General features: G+C 34.1%; 1 protein-coding gene across 3 annotated transcripts in view; it reads right to left on the minus strand.

The window, feature by feature from the left end:
• Positions 1-3314: 3314 nt before the first annotated feature.
• Positions 3315-17044, minus strand: part of LOC117110076 (WD repeat-containing protein 19-like) — a 40468-nt gene continuing 26738 nt past the window's right edge. For all 3 annotated transcript variants that reach the window (XM_033252659.1, XM_033252658.1, XM_033252660.1), the window contains 18 exons: positions 16698-16845; positions 15706-15872; positions 15450-15585; positions 15204-15265; positions 14925-15035; positions 13770-13879; positions 13200-13257; positions 12192-12421; positions 11649-11789; positions 11077-11166; positions 10762-10886; positions 9713-9894; positions 8971-9145; positions 8165-8289; positions 7801-7882; positions 6563-6837; positions 6132-6208; positions 3315-5152 (listed from right to left, as the gene is read on the minus strand). In XM_033252659.1, the coding sequence (XP_033108550.1) occupies positions 5041-5152; positions 6132-6208; positions 6563-6837; positions 7801-7882; positions 8165-8289; positions 8971-9145; positions 9713-9894; positions 10762-10886; positions 11077-11166; positions 11649-11789; positions 12192-12421; positions 13200-13257; positions 13770-13879; positions 14925-15035; positions 15204-15265; positions 15450-15585; positions 15706-15872; positions 16698-16845 (2406 nt within the window). In that variant the 3' untranslated portion in view covers positions 3315-5040. The remainder of the gene's footprint in view (positions 5153-6131; positions 6209-6562; positions 6838-7800; positions 7883-8164; positions 8290-8970; positions 9146-9712; positions 9895-10761; positions 10887-11076; positions 11167-11648; positions 11790-12191; positions 12422-13199; positions 13258-13769; positions 13880-14924; positions 15036-15203; positions 15266-15449; positions 15586-15705; positions 15873-16697; positions 16846-17044) is intronic.

Here is a 17044-nt window from a genome sequence, read left to right on the forward strand (position 1 = left end):
TGGAAGCCAGGGATATTTGATGATATTTTTGATATTTTTATTACTTATTTGATAGGCATCGAGTTACTATAATATGACTTCATGTAGGCTATGATTTCTAATGTTGAAATCAGCTTCCAAAACCAAAACATTTTGAATAAAGCAAGAAACAAAGTATGCAATATAACCATCTAATTTATTTTCAAATCCTCATTCTTGAAAGTGAAATTCTATATTTTGGAAATTTTGCATGAAATCTGTCAACCACGCTGTCATGGTCGATGTTGCTTCACCTATCATGATGTATTCCAACCATCATGAGGCTATCTAAATGAGCATTTGTCATAACAGAATGCAAATTATTTTTAATTAGTCTCATTGAATTATTATTATTATTGTTATTATTATTATTGTTATTATTATTATTGTTGTTGTTGTGATGAAAAGTTAACACAAACAATATGGTGGTTTAATAACGAATATTACATGTAAATTTTTTTTTTTTTTTGCTTGTTCCCCTACAACCCCCTACAGCCCCCCTCTGCCGCCACCACTGCTCAGACTGTAGTAACTCATTCCTTTATGGTTTGCCAGCTAAGGATATTTCAAAACTTCAGCGAGTTCAGAATGCAGCTGCCCGCTTGGTCTCTTTAAACCCACCACGCCTGTGTTAAGGCACCTTCACTGGTTTCCTGTAACACAGGGAATCTCTCTCAAGATTTTGTTATTTATTTTCAAATCTCTTCATAATTCCTCGCCAATGTTTTGTTTCAAAATTAATTATCCTTTTAAGGATTAAATAAATTTAAAAATTTCTAGGTCTCTGAGATCTATTTCAGAGTCTCTACTTGCTCATTCTATTCGTCCGTTAACAAAGCATTATGGCAATCGTTCTTTTTCTTGGGCTTCTGTCTTCCTTTGGAATGCTTTGCCTATTAAAATCTGACAGGCAACTTCCATTGTTGATTTTAAGCTTTAAAAACTCACATTTTTAACGTGTACTTTTCTTAAATTTTTTTCTCCTGGCAATTTTATTTTTATTGTTAAGCACATTGAGGCTTTAGCATTTTGTGCTATATAACCTATTATTATTTTTTTTTTTTTTTATTATTATTGTTATTATTATTATTTATGTCAGGATCAGATGCCATCTCAAGCTCAGATGCCATCAGACTCTTCAATAGTATTATTGATTTCAAGAAGTCTTTTCTTAAAATGAAAAGAGGTGCTATTCTATACATCTCTAGCCAAAAGGCTGATAACCACCAAGATGGTTGACAGAAACAAAGAACTGGTAACACTTTTCATTGCCTCCAACTGTAACTACAAAAGAAACTACCAATATATCCTACATACTATGTATTCCTAGTTGGCATTATCTCCGAATCCGAACGACGAATCCAACTTTGCTCCGTGTGAGCACTAGACGATGCGACGGTGTCTGCTGATTGTTGGCAACAGGCTAAACGGATCGTCATTAAAAACGATCCGTTGTGTGCCCGTTGTTGCGTTTTTCATAGAATTGCGTCCATTGATAACCGCGGGCATTGTGAGACCCTGCTTTATAGACTAAAAAAACTTTAAAATTACTTACCGGTAACATATTGGTCGCTAGCATCTCAGTACTGGAATGTAGAACGGTACAAACAAGAATGATACACAATTAAAATTGATGCTGTACTTGTTGAAACCAAGTTTCAATAAATTTGTTTACAAATCCAAATATATCTTTCACTATCTATTTCAAAACAAGAGGAAATTGATTCAACTACAGTTTTTGAACGTTCTGTAAATGTTGAGAATAAATCTAGTACTAGACAACAAAAAAAAAAAGCACACAAGCTTAACTGACCCAAAATCTCAAGAAAATAGATTTACCCTTTTTTGTAGAAATGAGGAGACAAAATACTTGTATATTGTTTCAAAAAGCCACATTTCTGGCTTTAAATTTGATTCTTAAACTAGATTTATTCCTGTGATTACCATGTTACCAACCAAAATACAATACATGGTGGGGTGAGTGATAATTTACAATGAAATGTAGAACGTATTGCCTAGGTCTCTAAAAAATTATAGACTTTTAGCTCCAAATCTCCGTCTCAATCAAACTCCAACACAATGTACGATAGTCATTGACTGAATATAGCTTCTGTGACTGCAAGTTGTAAATTTTATGTAATCGTTTCCAACATATTATTTATATTTCCTGAACCTTGCCAGATCACTTTCTGTTTTGCTTCTGTGCAATAATTCCTCTGGCTGCAGGACCCCATTAGAAATAAGGCTGATGTACAAACACAAGACTTAATGGGTCATCCAGGCATTCAATTAATTATTTCTTTCATATTATGTATTTTCTCAATTTTATTGTGTGACGTGGAATGCAAAATAATTGAATCAACAAATAGGGATACAAGGAGACTATTCATCCCACATACAGGGAAATTTCATGGCTGAAATTTTTAAAAAAATAAAAAGATAGATAATACTGTAATTGATCATTTAAAAACATTTTTTATTCTGTGCTTTAGTCTAACATTCTTTAAGTTGTCGCTTAAAACAGTACTTCAATTATATGTGTGTGTGTGTGTGTAATGGTAATGGTATTCCATTCCTATAGACGTAATACAGTGCAATATCTCTATGCCCAGTGTAAAGACAAAAGATAGAAAACGAAACAAGAGCAAAGAAAAATTAGAATTGTCAAAAAAGATGAGATATAAGTCAGGATTTAAAAAGCGCCATAAGATGAAAATGAAATTGGATAAGTCATTATAAAAGAGGCACAGAAAATCAACATATCATTTTCACATGAAATTTTAATTTTCAATCAAAGACTTAATGGGTCATCCAGGCATTCAATTAATTATTTCTTTCATATTATGTATTTTCTCAATTTTATTGTGTGACGTGGAATGCAAAATAATTGAATCAACAAATAGGGATACAAGGAGACTATTCATCCCACATACAGGGAAATTTCATGGCTGAAATTTTTAAAAAAATAAAAAGATAGATAATACTGTAATTGATCATTTAAAAACATTTTTTATTCTGTGCTTTAGTCTAACATTCTTTAAGTTGTCGCTTAAAACAGTACTTCAATTATATGTGTGTGTGTGTGTGTAATGGTAATGGTATTCCATTCCTATAGACGTAATACAGTGCAATATCTCTATGCCCAGTGTAAAGACAAAAGATAGAAAACGAAACAAGAGCAAAGAAAAATTAGAATTGTCAAAAAAGATGAGATATAAGTCAGGATTTAAAAAGCGCCATAAGATGAAGATGAAATTGGATAAGTCATTCCAAAAGAGGCACAGAAAATCAACATATCATTTTCACATGAAATTTTAATTTTCAATCAATTGTCTTTAAACATAAACATTTTCACTAAATATTTATGCCCTCATTGCTAATTCAGTGTAAAGTAAAATATTACAATCACTACTCTGACTCTAAATATAAAGCGCAGAAACAGACATCTGCTCAAGGATAAAACATTTAAGCACAATGCCTTTTGAAAACACTGAACACAATTATTCTAAATTCATATCTTATCTGCTCATGAGGTATTTTAAATAAACTACAAAAAATATATTGCTTGTGATCAAATCTGAAAATAAAAAAAATATAATGCAATATAGATACTGTACTTTCATCAATCAACAGGGACTTGTAAAGTGCTAATATCAGTGGTGGATTCGGGAGATAGGGGCCTGCCGGTCTGGGTCCCAAAATTTTTCAGGAAATATTTTTAAAATTGAGAAAAAAAGAAAATTGTATTCAAATTTAAGTCTGAGAGTGCTATTTTCGACCATCTAGAGGTGACATAATCACAAATGTTCTATTTTTAAAAATGTGTCAACCCTGAGCTGATATCTATTGTAAGCCAGGGTCAGACGAGGAGGTCAGGTACGTAAATTTACTAATGTAAATCTAATTATGTTTACATCTTGAGTTGACTCATTTACAACATCTTCAAATATTTACAAATAATTATTAATAAAAATTTAAACACATCAAATAATACCAATCATGTTTACTGTACAGTTCAAGGTATAATTATTAAGGTGGTTTCTTGAACTTCTACTCAACATTCTATAAATTAAAACTACAAAAATATTTTACAGCAATGCATAGTTAATTTATAAACAACCAATCATAATGAATGTGTAGTCTAGAATACCATATTAGGTTATATTTATTCAAAGAAATGCCTGATGGCGTTTATTCGAGGGAGGCGTTTTTTTTTTGTCTACAATGGATACGTATTAGAGTCAAATAAATTCCCGTTAATTCACTGTAAATGTGGAACTACAACGCATTACCGTCAAAATGTCTTATTGATCCCAACAATGCAATTTTACTGGAGTAGAACATTAGAATGTGTTAAGAATGATGTGGCTTCCATTCCATTTGTTTATGGGACATTTATTCCAGAGGTGTTTATTCAAAATGAGGCTCTAGAGGGGAAATTTATACGAGAAGGGTGTTTATTCAAAATGAGGCTCTAGAGGGGAAATTTATACGAGAAGGGTGTTTATTCAGGGCGGGGCATTTATTCGAATAAATATGGTAACCTCTGACAACATATTTGCAGGATTAAATAATATGCGAGTATCAATCAAACTTTAAAACAGGGATAAGAATATGTGCTTGGTGCATAGAAACTGCTGTATTATGCACCTTATAAATCCATTGATTGATTGATTGCTTGTCCAGGGGGATATGGGGGGAGGGGCTTGGGCCGGCCCCACTTTTTTTCAGACCCAGAAGTGGTCTTTAATTGGAGGGAGACCTGAATTTTGATGCAACACATCTTTCTCACAATTAAATCATCACTTAAATAAAAGATAGCAGAACTGTATATTGCTAAATTATTCATCAAGGAATAATGTTAAAAAAAAACTTGTATACTGATTATTAAAATCTTTCCTCACATTAGGAGGGGGAAAACGTTCCCATTGTTACGTTAAATTGATGGGGTAAATCCATTTAGTTCATGTCTTTATAATTCATAGGTCAATTTATAGGAATAAAAGTAAACACTGCTACAGTCTATTCATCGCCTCTGTCATGCAAGTATGGCGATGGGTCGTCAATCTTGTAAACTTTTCCTTGTTTCACTGTCTCTGAGCACATTGGACATGTATCATCAGTTTCCAATAGACTGAAAGCGAAACAAACATTAACTGTTTAGTTATTAGATTATAATTGCTGGATTGTCATTAGGTTTCTGAAAATTACAATAAGCAATTGTTTATACACACTTTCAACATTCATATATCGATAGATAGATAAATGGTTTATTCAATTCAAATTAAAATACATCTTGGTAGCAATACTAAATTGTGGTGGTATTTACAAGTTGTTTTTTTTTTTACATACATAAATATAATACCATACAAGTGTACAAAAGATCACATAAATGAGCAAGACAAATTTTATAGTCAGCATCTTGTACTGTTTTGAGAGAAATAAAATTATGATAAGATTTATGTGATCTGATTCAAAATGACTACAATAAACAAAGGATATCTTGCAAGTTGAAAATAAATCCACAAAATAAGATAGCTTGAAAAGACTGCAAGTAATTTCAAAGGCTGGGTGTATCCAACTTCGAACAACGTCGAAAAGGGAATGAGAACGTTTGTTAGGGAGACGGTTCGCATGTGGCGCCTTGGGTCGGACTGTTCCATTATTTTCGAAGGGGTGTTCCGTTTTGGGAACAATGGCAATTAGTCGGTTATCCAGGTAAGTATTCACGAAATAGACTGAGCATATCTACTGCATAATATATATTTTTTTTAATTTTCATTCGACAATAAATCTCCAACAAATTCAGAATGTTATTGATATAGCATCAAACAGTCAATATACAAATTTAGATTCAATTTTATTTGCGCTTGATTTGCGCAACACGACAGAACACCAACAAAAGTAGTACTCAGTCGATTAAATATTCACTCGATTGCAGATGCGCTACGCCAGTCGAATTTGGTGTAATTCTGCAGATTACAAAGTTTTCACGTGCAACAATACAATTAAACACACATTCTGAATGTGTTATTGTACACTACTGTTTCACATAAACTAACATGGCTTATACATTAAACATTCTAATATAATAAGCAATCTCGATCTCTTACCTGCTAAATTCTGAGTAAAGCGCGGGGAAATTGCACTGGGGACAAACCGACCAATTATCTTTGACCATATGACAACCCTACGAAAGAACAAAAATGTAACAAATTAGTAATCACTGTAATCTGATTATTTTCTAAAGTCCTGCCCACACTCATTTTATTTGACAAAAATGTTGAATGCCCATATATAGTCATGATATGCCTACATATGGTCATGATGTGATGTCATCATGACCATATTTAGGCATGTCACATGTTATTGTAAAATAACATTTGATAGTCTGGACAGGGTTTTTATTGAGTCACTAGTTTAACAAATAGGTTTTCGATTGCCTGGGTAGAGAGACGTATAATAGTGGGCTAGATTTTAGGCAATGCAATGCAATTAAGCTGGGATGATAAGCAAATTATGGTACGAATTGTCCAAAACTCACCGTTACCACACAGTATGGTATATTGTTTTTGCAGCCTGGACAAACCAGCTCCGTTGACTCAAGATCGAAATTGCAATATGGACATGGGCTGGTCGGCTCATCTTCCTCGGTCTTGTCCGGCCGTCTAACGATAGCTTCAATTTTTCGTTTGTATTTCAAGTCAATCTTATTGCGATACTCCGGCCTCATTAGCATGGTCGCGTATGAAAACGATGAATTCTTCAGACCCGATCGATGACATTCAATTACAGTGGATGTTAGAATTGGAACAATATCTGAAAGTTGAAAACAAAAATTCAATTAAATACCGTATTTATTAGAATAAATACCCCGAAGTGTTTTTATTGTTGAGAAGCGTTTTTGAGGGCACATTTATTTGAGGAAGACGAATATTCGAGAGAGGCTTTTTTTGTTTATTTTTTGGTGTAAAATGAATACGTATATGTTAAAATAATCCCCCCTTTAATTCCACTGTAAAATTGGAACTACTGCACAATTTATAATTACCGTCAATAGCTATAAATACCTTTGATAAGAATTTAAACTATGGAGAGCAGTTAGAGGGTGTTCTCAAGAACGCTAAATCCTGTGTGTATTTTCTTAGACAAATTAATTACTTTAAGGTTGACAAAACAATTTTGAAATTGTTTTCTACAGCGGTCATTGAAAGTATCCTTGTTTTTGGATGCCTAGTTTGGTTTGGTTATGGTAGAGTGTCTGATATAGATAGGCTAAGATGAGTTGTTAGACATGCTGCTGGCAAAATCATGCAGTTAAATGTAGATTTTGACATGATATTCATTAAACGTATTATAGATAAAGTAGAACAAATTATGAAGAATAAAGATCATACACTATACCACCACTATAACTGGTTACTCTCTGGTAGAAGATTAGGGTCTATATGTACAAAAACAAACAGATATAAAAATTCATTTGTTCCTTCCTTTATTAGGTTCTACAATGAGTCCATATATAAGGTTAAGTGAATCTTATTAGTCTTAGGCTTTTAAACTTGAAAAATAGTTTTTAAATGGGTTTTATTATCTTCGAGAGTTATTTTCTTATCACCTTGATTTTTTTATCAGGAAGTTCATCACGTGTAAATACAAATTTATTCGAGGAGGATGTTTATTCAAATACAGTCTATAAAATTAGTCTACCTCTACTGTATGTTCTGTAGTATTCAATAAAACAGGATAGAACAAATAAGCATACTATAGTTGATTAATACTTACGGGAAGGGAATTTACTGATGTTGTTTGCCACCCTTATCAGCATACGAGCCCCCTTCATGTGGTCTCCTCTTTTAACATGAATCTGTGTATGTACGGTAAAAAAAACGAAAAAAATTAGCCAAAGCACAACAATAAAATATTATCAGCAACCTGTAAGGCCACTTCTGGCTGATGGCATCCTCAAACTAAATTCTGCTCTGTTCTGTGCCAGACTTGCCCTGTTTACCCAAGCAGCTCTTTCTGAATAAGATCATTCCGTCTCTTGTTTGGCCTTCCTCTTTTTCTTTTGTTAACATATGATATTAATAATGATGTAAATATAACAAATATTAAATAATATTTCTTCTAACGTGGTGTTACCGACCTTAACTAGGATATAGCTGTGTAGGATCATGAGGTTGGTCGCCATCTCTGCGGGTATCTTGATCTTCTGCGCGCGGAGTTCAGTAAACATGCTGTACAGCACATCGTGCGCATTGCGATAGTTGCCTACAAAAGAAACACAAACTCATTATGATGATTGAAGGTAAAAAGTATGCACTCTCTTTACGTTGAAAACTCAAACGTCAATGACCAATCAATTTCTGATGTTGACTGTTAGCATGGGTGAGGCTGGTGTGTGTTGGCAGCAAATTAGTTCCAGTAAGTGGGTTAAAATTCTAAAAATGACCATTAAGTATTCATTGGAATAGGGATTTTTTCTGCATTCTCATTTTTCAATAACCCCCACCCCCACCCACTCCAAGGCCAAAACCAACCTAAGCCCCTGATTACTTGTGCAACTTAGTAGCTCACCAGCAACTAACAAGACCACCAGTTTATTAAGTTTATGAAAATTACTTTGAATTTAATGAATATGTTGTACATTTATATGTCTAGCATTTTGAGGAAGGCCGCTAGTGTAGCAATTTCCGTTCAGGTTCAAACCTTGTGGTTGGGAGTTTGGATCCTACTGACTACCAGATAGTCTTCAGATTCCTCAGCTTGCATTGGTAACAGGCTTTGAAGTAATTCATTCTATGTTTCAGATTTGCTTTACAAAAATGTTACAACCCCTGACCTTGTTTCAGCTGCACACAATTATGCTCGTTTGTCTAAAACTACAATCTCCATGGCTTAGAACCAATGGCAAGATCCAGTAATTACAACCAGTAATAAGGCAGAACTCACCAGCATTCTGTTCCTCTCTTGCAATGATGATTGCAGTTCTTGCAGCCTCCCTGTGCTGCTTCAACGCCATATACAAGCGGAACAAATACTTAGCATCCTTGGGTACACCGTCAGTCTCTCCCATCAAATAGTCTATCAGCTGGTGGGTCAATGGGTCATCTTTTGCTTGACCAACCTTTGGCAAAAAAAAGGTTACCGGTTAAAGGTTCCACTTAGATAAAAATATAAGTAAAGAGCAACAAATGTATCAGTTATAGATTGATAAAAGAACTACCACACCATAACAATACTATGATAAATGTTAGTAAAAAGAAATAAAATAAGAGCAAAAATGAAATCCACCTTTGTTGATCTAATAATAAGGAAGGGTCACCCTCTATAAATATAGTGTTAAAAAAATAAACTCAAATCTGACATTCTAAAATTACCCTTACGTTGTCAGTTTAACTCAGTGAATCGTGCTCAGTAAGAATAAACATGCTGTCTTTTCCTGAACACAGTCCAATGTGAACAGAGAGACTTGATTAAATGTTTCTGAGAGGCGTTATTGCCCGTAATCATAAATGTTGTCTGGTATTTTTTGTGTTAAAAAGTAATAATTTGAACTCGTGCACATTCAAATACATGCCATGGTAACCCATTACAACAGATATTTATAAGTTTATCTCATCTGCACACTCAGGAACTTATACTTCAAATACTGAAATAAATTTGAATAAAAGTATTTTGATTAAAGTCTAACCGTCTCAATGGCCATTTCTACAGCAGGGCTGTCTTCGCTGGTGTATGGACATCGTAGGAAATGCTGTAATGCCTTCTTGTATTGGGAACACAGTAGGAAGAACTTGCCGGCAAGGAAATGACTCTTCTCATTATCAAAGTGCAAAGCAATGCTCTGGTAATCCTCCAGCGTAGCATCATCACCTGCTCAAAAAATAATTACTTAATTAGAAATTATATTTTTTACACACTATTGTATAATAGATTCAGGTTTAGATTATTTGTGCCATGATCTCAGCCAGCATGATCGTCGCAGAAATTTGTTTGTACCAAATGCCATTTATATTTTTATTCAACGTACAGTTTACCCTTTTTAACCATTTTCATTAGCATTTTTAAATTTTTATACTAAAAATTCACGAAAGCTTTAGTTTTTTTACATGTTTGTGTATGTGTTTATATGTTTCATCCACTTAAATTTGGATTTTGTGATGAATATTTTAATATGTTTCGTATTAATTTTAATAATAATAATAATAATAATATATAATAGTTGGATTTGTAGAGCGCATCATGCGAAAAAGCCTCTATGCGCTTGGTGATTGAGCTCTTTGAGTTGGACATTTGAGATAATAAAATAATTTTTATTTACTTGTACAGGCCAATGGAAAGCGAATTTCCAACCTGTATTTATACGTTTGGACAAATAAATATTATCTTAATCTAAAAATCTATAAGTAATAATAATTACAAACATTGACCAAAAAAATAATGTTTGCTGGATCAATTAAACCATATTATCGAGTTACCTGGCTCAAACTATCAGAAATATTACAAGTCAACATTCACCAGATTAAGAAAAAGACCTAGTCGAAAGAAACTTTTGCATATAGCACGTAAAAACTCCAAAATCGGAGGGTTAAGTTTTGAAACTCCGATTTTGGATTTTTCACATATAGTACACAAAAACACTTAAATCGAAGGGTTGAAAGTTTTAAAACTCTGATTTTGGAGTCCACAAAAAACTCCATTATTGCTTCCAATATTTAACTATTGATTATTTAAACTGACCAATGATCTCTGCATACACCTCCATCTGTCCATGCTGCTGGGCCAATTGGAATGCTTCATCATTGCACTTTGACATCACAAGGAATTGAATAGCTGAACTGAAATCATTCAATTTCTGGAAAAATCTGGAAACAACAAAAATTTTATAGTATTCTTATTGTTCTTATTTTTATGTAATTTGTACCTAACAAGTCTAAGAGGAACCTCAAGCTAAGGGGAAATAGATTATAGCAATTAATAAACATTTTTTCTATCAGATATGTATCATTGGGTTTCATCATATTGGCAAATAAAATCATTCATTTTTAAACATACCTTGCAACCATTTTGGCACCCTCTGTTGATTTGGTTTCTCTTACTATCCTCACAGCTTCTTCAGGGTTATGTAAATGATCAAGCTGTATTCTGGAAAGGAAAATAACAAACTTTGTTATGCTCTAAATAAACTGTATTTTGTAATGTAAAAGTATCACAGCTTTTGCAAGTATTGAATCAAGAATCATGTGGGATAGATGTTGCCTATACCCAGGAAGTTAGAGCCCACTCCTCACATAACACCACGTGAAAGCATTACAGCAAAATATATTTATGTTTGCTTATATACTAAAGACAGTAAATCGCAAAAGTTATATAAAACCACTTTATCGAAAGACTCAAAAAGGATAGAATAATAAATAACCTAGGTCAATGATCTGGTAGGAGAGACTTGCAAGGTAACTTAGAAAATGAAATATTGGACAAGACATACAAAGTCACAATTAAACTGAAAATGCTGCACCTGTCTCTTATACACATCTAGATGTGTACTACATGAATCTGCCACAAGGAGTAATCAGAGTATGCTCTATTCACAGTCACTTAGCCGACACCAGATTAACTTTACATACCTGATTACATTATCAAAGTCTTTAGCGTTTTCGTAAGCTTTGGCCGCCTCCTTATACCGTCCATCTGCTTCTTTTGCCTTTGCATACTGGATATGAATCTTGGGAGAGTTTACCTGAGGGAGTAGCTCACCAACCTTATTCCTGAAATATAATTTGTGACATATAAATAAGTAAAGCCAGGCATAAACTACGCCAACAGTTGCCCGCCAACATGATTCCATACAATGGATCACTTTTATCAAAAATCCACTCAGTCTACCAATGACGATCAGCAGACAGCATTGCCTTGTAAATGTTCTGACAGAGAGCGGATGTAGAGTTGTCGCCCGACAGTCGTAAGACCATCGTATGGTCCATTGAGTACCTATGGTGGCTCTATGGTGGCGCTTGGTTAAAAAATGTTGAGTTTGAAATTGCCACTCGCATCAATTTCCAAGAAAATCAATAGGTAGTACGAGTTCAGGATTTAACATCTTAAACAAGCATGATTAAATTATTGAATGCCAACACTAAATTATTATGTGGATTCCACAAAGAACTCACCAGTTTTTGCTCTTGATATAGACAGATGCTGCTTTGTCGTAGAAAGCTCCCTTCTCATAGAGGGCAGCAGACTCAGAGTATTGTTTCATACTCTCAAGAATGGCGGCGCAGTCTTTCTTCAGGGTGCGATTCGGCATCTTGGTTGCCATCTGTACACCGCGTCGGATATCACCACAACGGATAGACGTCCGCGCAATTCCAGATGCACATGCTTCATCATGGTCTCGGCACTGGCAAAGTTCAATGTATAAATGAATGAGATAAAAAATGTATTGAAAATTAAACCATGCACTAGATAAACAATTTTATTTCATTGTCATGTAAGCAAGTACAGTAATAACAATAGACTATTCCGGAATGTCAATCAAACTTAACAACTGACCAATCAGAACATGTTTGCGCATGTTTTAATACTGTCGTTTTGTGGTAGCTTAGCAACAATATCCAAGGGGTGGAGCTTAAGGGAAGGTCCATAGTACTTTTGCTCTGTGAAGACAATGCAGGTCTTTAAAAAAAGGCGGTTAAGACACATTTGACGATGCTGGTGCAGTGGGAACAGTTTGGTTTCCCAACCCCAAGGTCAGGGTTTCAATCCCTTACTGTGCATTTCACTCGTTCTTGAGCAAGCCACTTTATCTGCATTGCTTCTCTCCACCCAGGAGTATAAGTGGGTTCAAGTGTAAAATGCGCTGATATGTTTCATGCAGCAAATTATGGAATTTCCCCCATAGGCATCGTTCCACTGACTGGGTTAATAATGTGGAAAAGGGCTTTAAGTCTTAGTTGTACAGAGCGCTATATAAAAACCTACATATTATTAATAAAACCCAATCTCATCTTAATTTAATTTACATAATTTGCCTTGGTTTGTACTGTACTCTTTTGTAGGCTAGTCAGATAATAGTATTATTATAATTACTTTAAACAGATGGTGGATGGTGGATTGCAAAGCAAGTTACAGTTACGCTAAGAAATCTGAGACTGCGAAACACAAAAAAACAGACATACCTCAGGCAACTTAGTGACTCCTTTCTCAAAGTGTACTAGGGCATTAGAGTGATCACCCCTGTAGGACACAAGATAACATTATCAGTCAAATGTTGTTGAGATATTTGGAAAAACGAGAGTAGCTGGTATTCGGTTTACCTTGTGACCTTTAGGGGGTGAAATACATTACTGTATAGGCTTCTCCACACCTTGAGGGCTTTGAGATTTTGGTCAAAAAGTACTACAAAAATCCAACTACATTATATGCATTTTAAGATAGCAGCAGAAATAATATGTAAACATAATAACTTTAATTACAGAAATAAAAACCCATACTTATATATTCTATACATGAAAGACCTAAAAAAATTGATCTTTTAAAATACATATTCTGTAGTAAAAAGTCAGTAAGCAAAAACTGTATTATTTTTAATTTTTAAATTTTATTGTAAGTTTATGACTTTTACATCCCTATAAAATAACAATTCAATATTTGATGGAATGCTTTAATATTTTATATGATCACAGATAGCTAATATTCAAAATTTTAACAAATAAATATATAAATAATATTATAAATCAATAACATACGTAAACTCCAGCTGCTGAGCGTATTCTTTCGATATGAATGGAATCTGATCCGGTGCCAAGCTCTTTGCTAGTTTAAGCGCTTGATCCCAGTGCAGTAAATCTCTTCTCATCTACAACATCAAACATTGAACAGATACAAATTACAATTATTTATCCAACCACCACCATGTATTAATCAATCAATCAACTTTGTTTAGTCCATCCAAACATATTATAAAATTTTTTAAAAAAACCAATGGAGAGGACACGCGGTAGGGAGCTTTCGACTGCGCAACGACATAGGACGTAGAACATAATGACGTCAGTAAAAGTCATTTGCGCATGCGAGAACGTTAAGGTCACCTCGTCGAGTATATTCTGGAATGCAATTTGGCCAAATCTGATGTCTAGCTCTGCCCACACTATCAAATTATATGCGACAAAAAAAATGTGATATGCCCATATTTGGATGTAATATGCCCATATATGGATGTGATATATATATATACATACATATATATACACATACATATATACATGTACACACACATATACACCACACATATACATGAGTATAGATGAGTAAAACTATAAATGTTAAATTTAATCAATTCGAAACTAGCATAAATTATAACAATAAACAATTAATGATTATCTTTATATGAGCGGAGCAATGCTTTACCCTGACAAGACAATTCAAGCTTCAATAGCCTAATGACTTGTAAAATTTAGTATCAAGTGTTCACAATCATCTTCTGTGAGTAGCAGGAATCTCCCAGCAATCAATACAATGTACCTTTCCAGAGTGTCAATCAAACTTAACTGACCAATCAGAAAAGGGCCAGGAACATGTTTTTTACAGTCATTTTGTGGGGCCATAGCAACAGTATCCAAGGGTGGGGCTTAGCAGAAGGTGTCCATTTCCCAGCAACCACACAAGTGAGCAAAAATCCCCCTGTAACCAACCCATCTCCTTTACATTCATGATGTAATCTCTCGGAAGACAACAATATACAATTAAATGTGTTAAGAAAGCTCATTAAACCAGATCCCCCAGAAGCACCTTCTCCCAACTTGGTACCCTTGTAAGCATTAAATACTGCCAATTGAAAGAAATCCTATTTTAAATCTTGAATCTCGGATCAAATTTAGATATATGCGAAAATATTTACACACCTCAAGAGCCATCATTGGTGAACTAGATGCTAAAAACAGCTCCTGTGCCAGATTAAAATCTTTCTTTATTAGGGCCAAGTTGCCAGCTAGAAGGTTACGATCTTCTGTTCCCTGCAGGTAGAAAAGAAAAGACAACATATTTTTTTTTTTTCACTGATTAGTACATTGCACTGTAGAGTATGAATACATGTCTACTACTTAAACAATTGAGAGAATCTGAATCTTCAGGAGTATGTGTCTCACTAAGTACAAGTCTAAGCTATTTTTTTGTCAACTTACAAGAATGTTAAGTAAAGACAAGAGCATGCCAGCTTCACCAATCTGCCTGTACACCCTCATTGCTACAAGAACAAGACCAAACACATATCAAGTAACTGACTTATCAGTATTTAATTTAACCATTTTTGCCTATAAGCCATTATAATTATTTCTTTAATGTTGTTTAACATTTGTATTACAAAGAAATTAGACAATTAAAAAATACCAATAAATAGTACACTGTCGGCAATTTAAGAAAATACAAACCAAATTCTAGCTCAAGCTGCTCTAAGGCGGTTTCAGCCAGTTCAAGCCAGTTTTGCTTCTTGTTGATAAAGTGACATAGAACCCAGGATTCTCTTAGTTTCTTTAGAGCAAGTGACTTTCTGAATCCTTCTTTCAACTTAAAAAAACAAAAGAGAGATATAAATATTTAACATATAATTACAAAAAATATTATAAAAGAATTATAATATAAGTTGTTTTTTTTAAACAAATAAAAAAGAAGGGTAACAAGTCTTACATCATCCATTGAGAGGTCTTGAAGCTTTTCATGGAAATTATGTGTACTGAGTTGCAATGTAGTTGTCTTGCCAGATGGAGTTTGGCAAGTGACTTCCCCATTGTACAGTAGTAGTGGCTTCTGAGCATATGGCAACTTAGTAGTACCTGCAAGTGTTACCTGTGGGCCTGAAATAAAGCATTAACTAGTTGAAAATGATGCAAAACCAGTCATCACCACACCCTTCACCAGCATTTGAAGGTGCATAGACCACCTTGCACGTAATGAACAGGTGCTAAGGATGCTGGCATCTAGACTAATCTATCCTAAAACAACAAACTACATATAAAAAAAACAAATAAAGTTTCCAACAAGCAATGCATCACATTTTTTTAAAGCAGTTTTTAGCTCCGATGAGGAGCTGTAGGAATACCTGGCTGATTGATTAATAGATCTTTTTTCATTCTCTTATTTGTATAGGTGCCCGTTTGGGCCAATTATTTTTACTAATGATTAATTCCGAATGAAAAGCTCTAGAAACACTCGGCTGACTGATTAAGAGGTCTTTTTAGCTCCATGATTGATTGATCTTTTTTGCCGATAGATTAATAAATCATTTTTTATGGGCAACCGTTAGGGCCAATATACTGCCTCTTTTAAACTACCCTCATAGGAACTTTTGAGATTATGAGACCTTGTTATCTATTTACTAGTGAAGCAGTCTCATCATTTGGCATTAGAATGAGACATATCTACTTAAGTGGAGATGTGTAGTCTTGAGGAAGAATTCTTGTGTTATGGCAGAACTTTTTAAATTTAATCTGAGATTAAAACCAAGCTATAGCTTAACACTGAAAGGTCCACAGATTAATCTCAGATAAGAAAGTATAATACATACTTGAAGTACTGAAATACACACTATAGCTTCACTAATAAAAAAAGTATCTCCAAGTAAAAATACACAATGTCATTTTAAAATAAGAATCTTCATCAAGACAATAACAAACTACTACCTTTGATTGTTTCTCTAGAATAGACATAGGTGTATATATTGTCATCATCATACGCGATAAAAACACCTTTGTCATACGGCCAATTCTCCCAGAGTACGCCTTCAACAGTTGCTGAAAAACCTGGGATCTCAAGCGTATTGTCATTCACCTAAGAAATAAACAAAAATAAGTATTAAACAAGTTTTAACCCTGTTTTCCACTAGACCGAATCGCACGAATCAAAAGCGTTGGTTTGCCTCTTGAGCTCTAATTGGCTGCACATTTTTCCACTTCGCAAATAGTGGAAACAGTTTGAACTGTTGATTTCGCTGAAGCGAAAAACTTGGATAATTCAATTTATTTATTCT

The sequence above is a fragment of the Anneissia japonica genome, unplaced genomic scaffold (assembly GCF_011630105.1).
Source record: "Anneissia japonica isolate Jap-2015-1 unplaced genomic scaffold, ASM1163010v1 scaffold287588_len240510_cov160, whole genome shotgun sequence".
NCBI lineage: Eukaryota > Metazoa > Echinodermata > Crinoidea > Comatulida > Comatulidae > Anneissia > Anneissia japonica.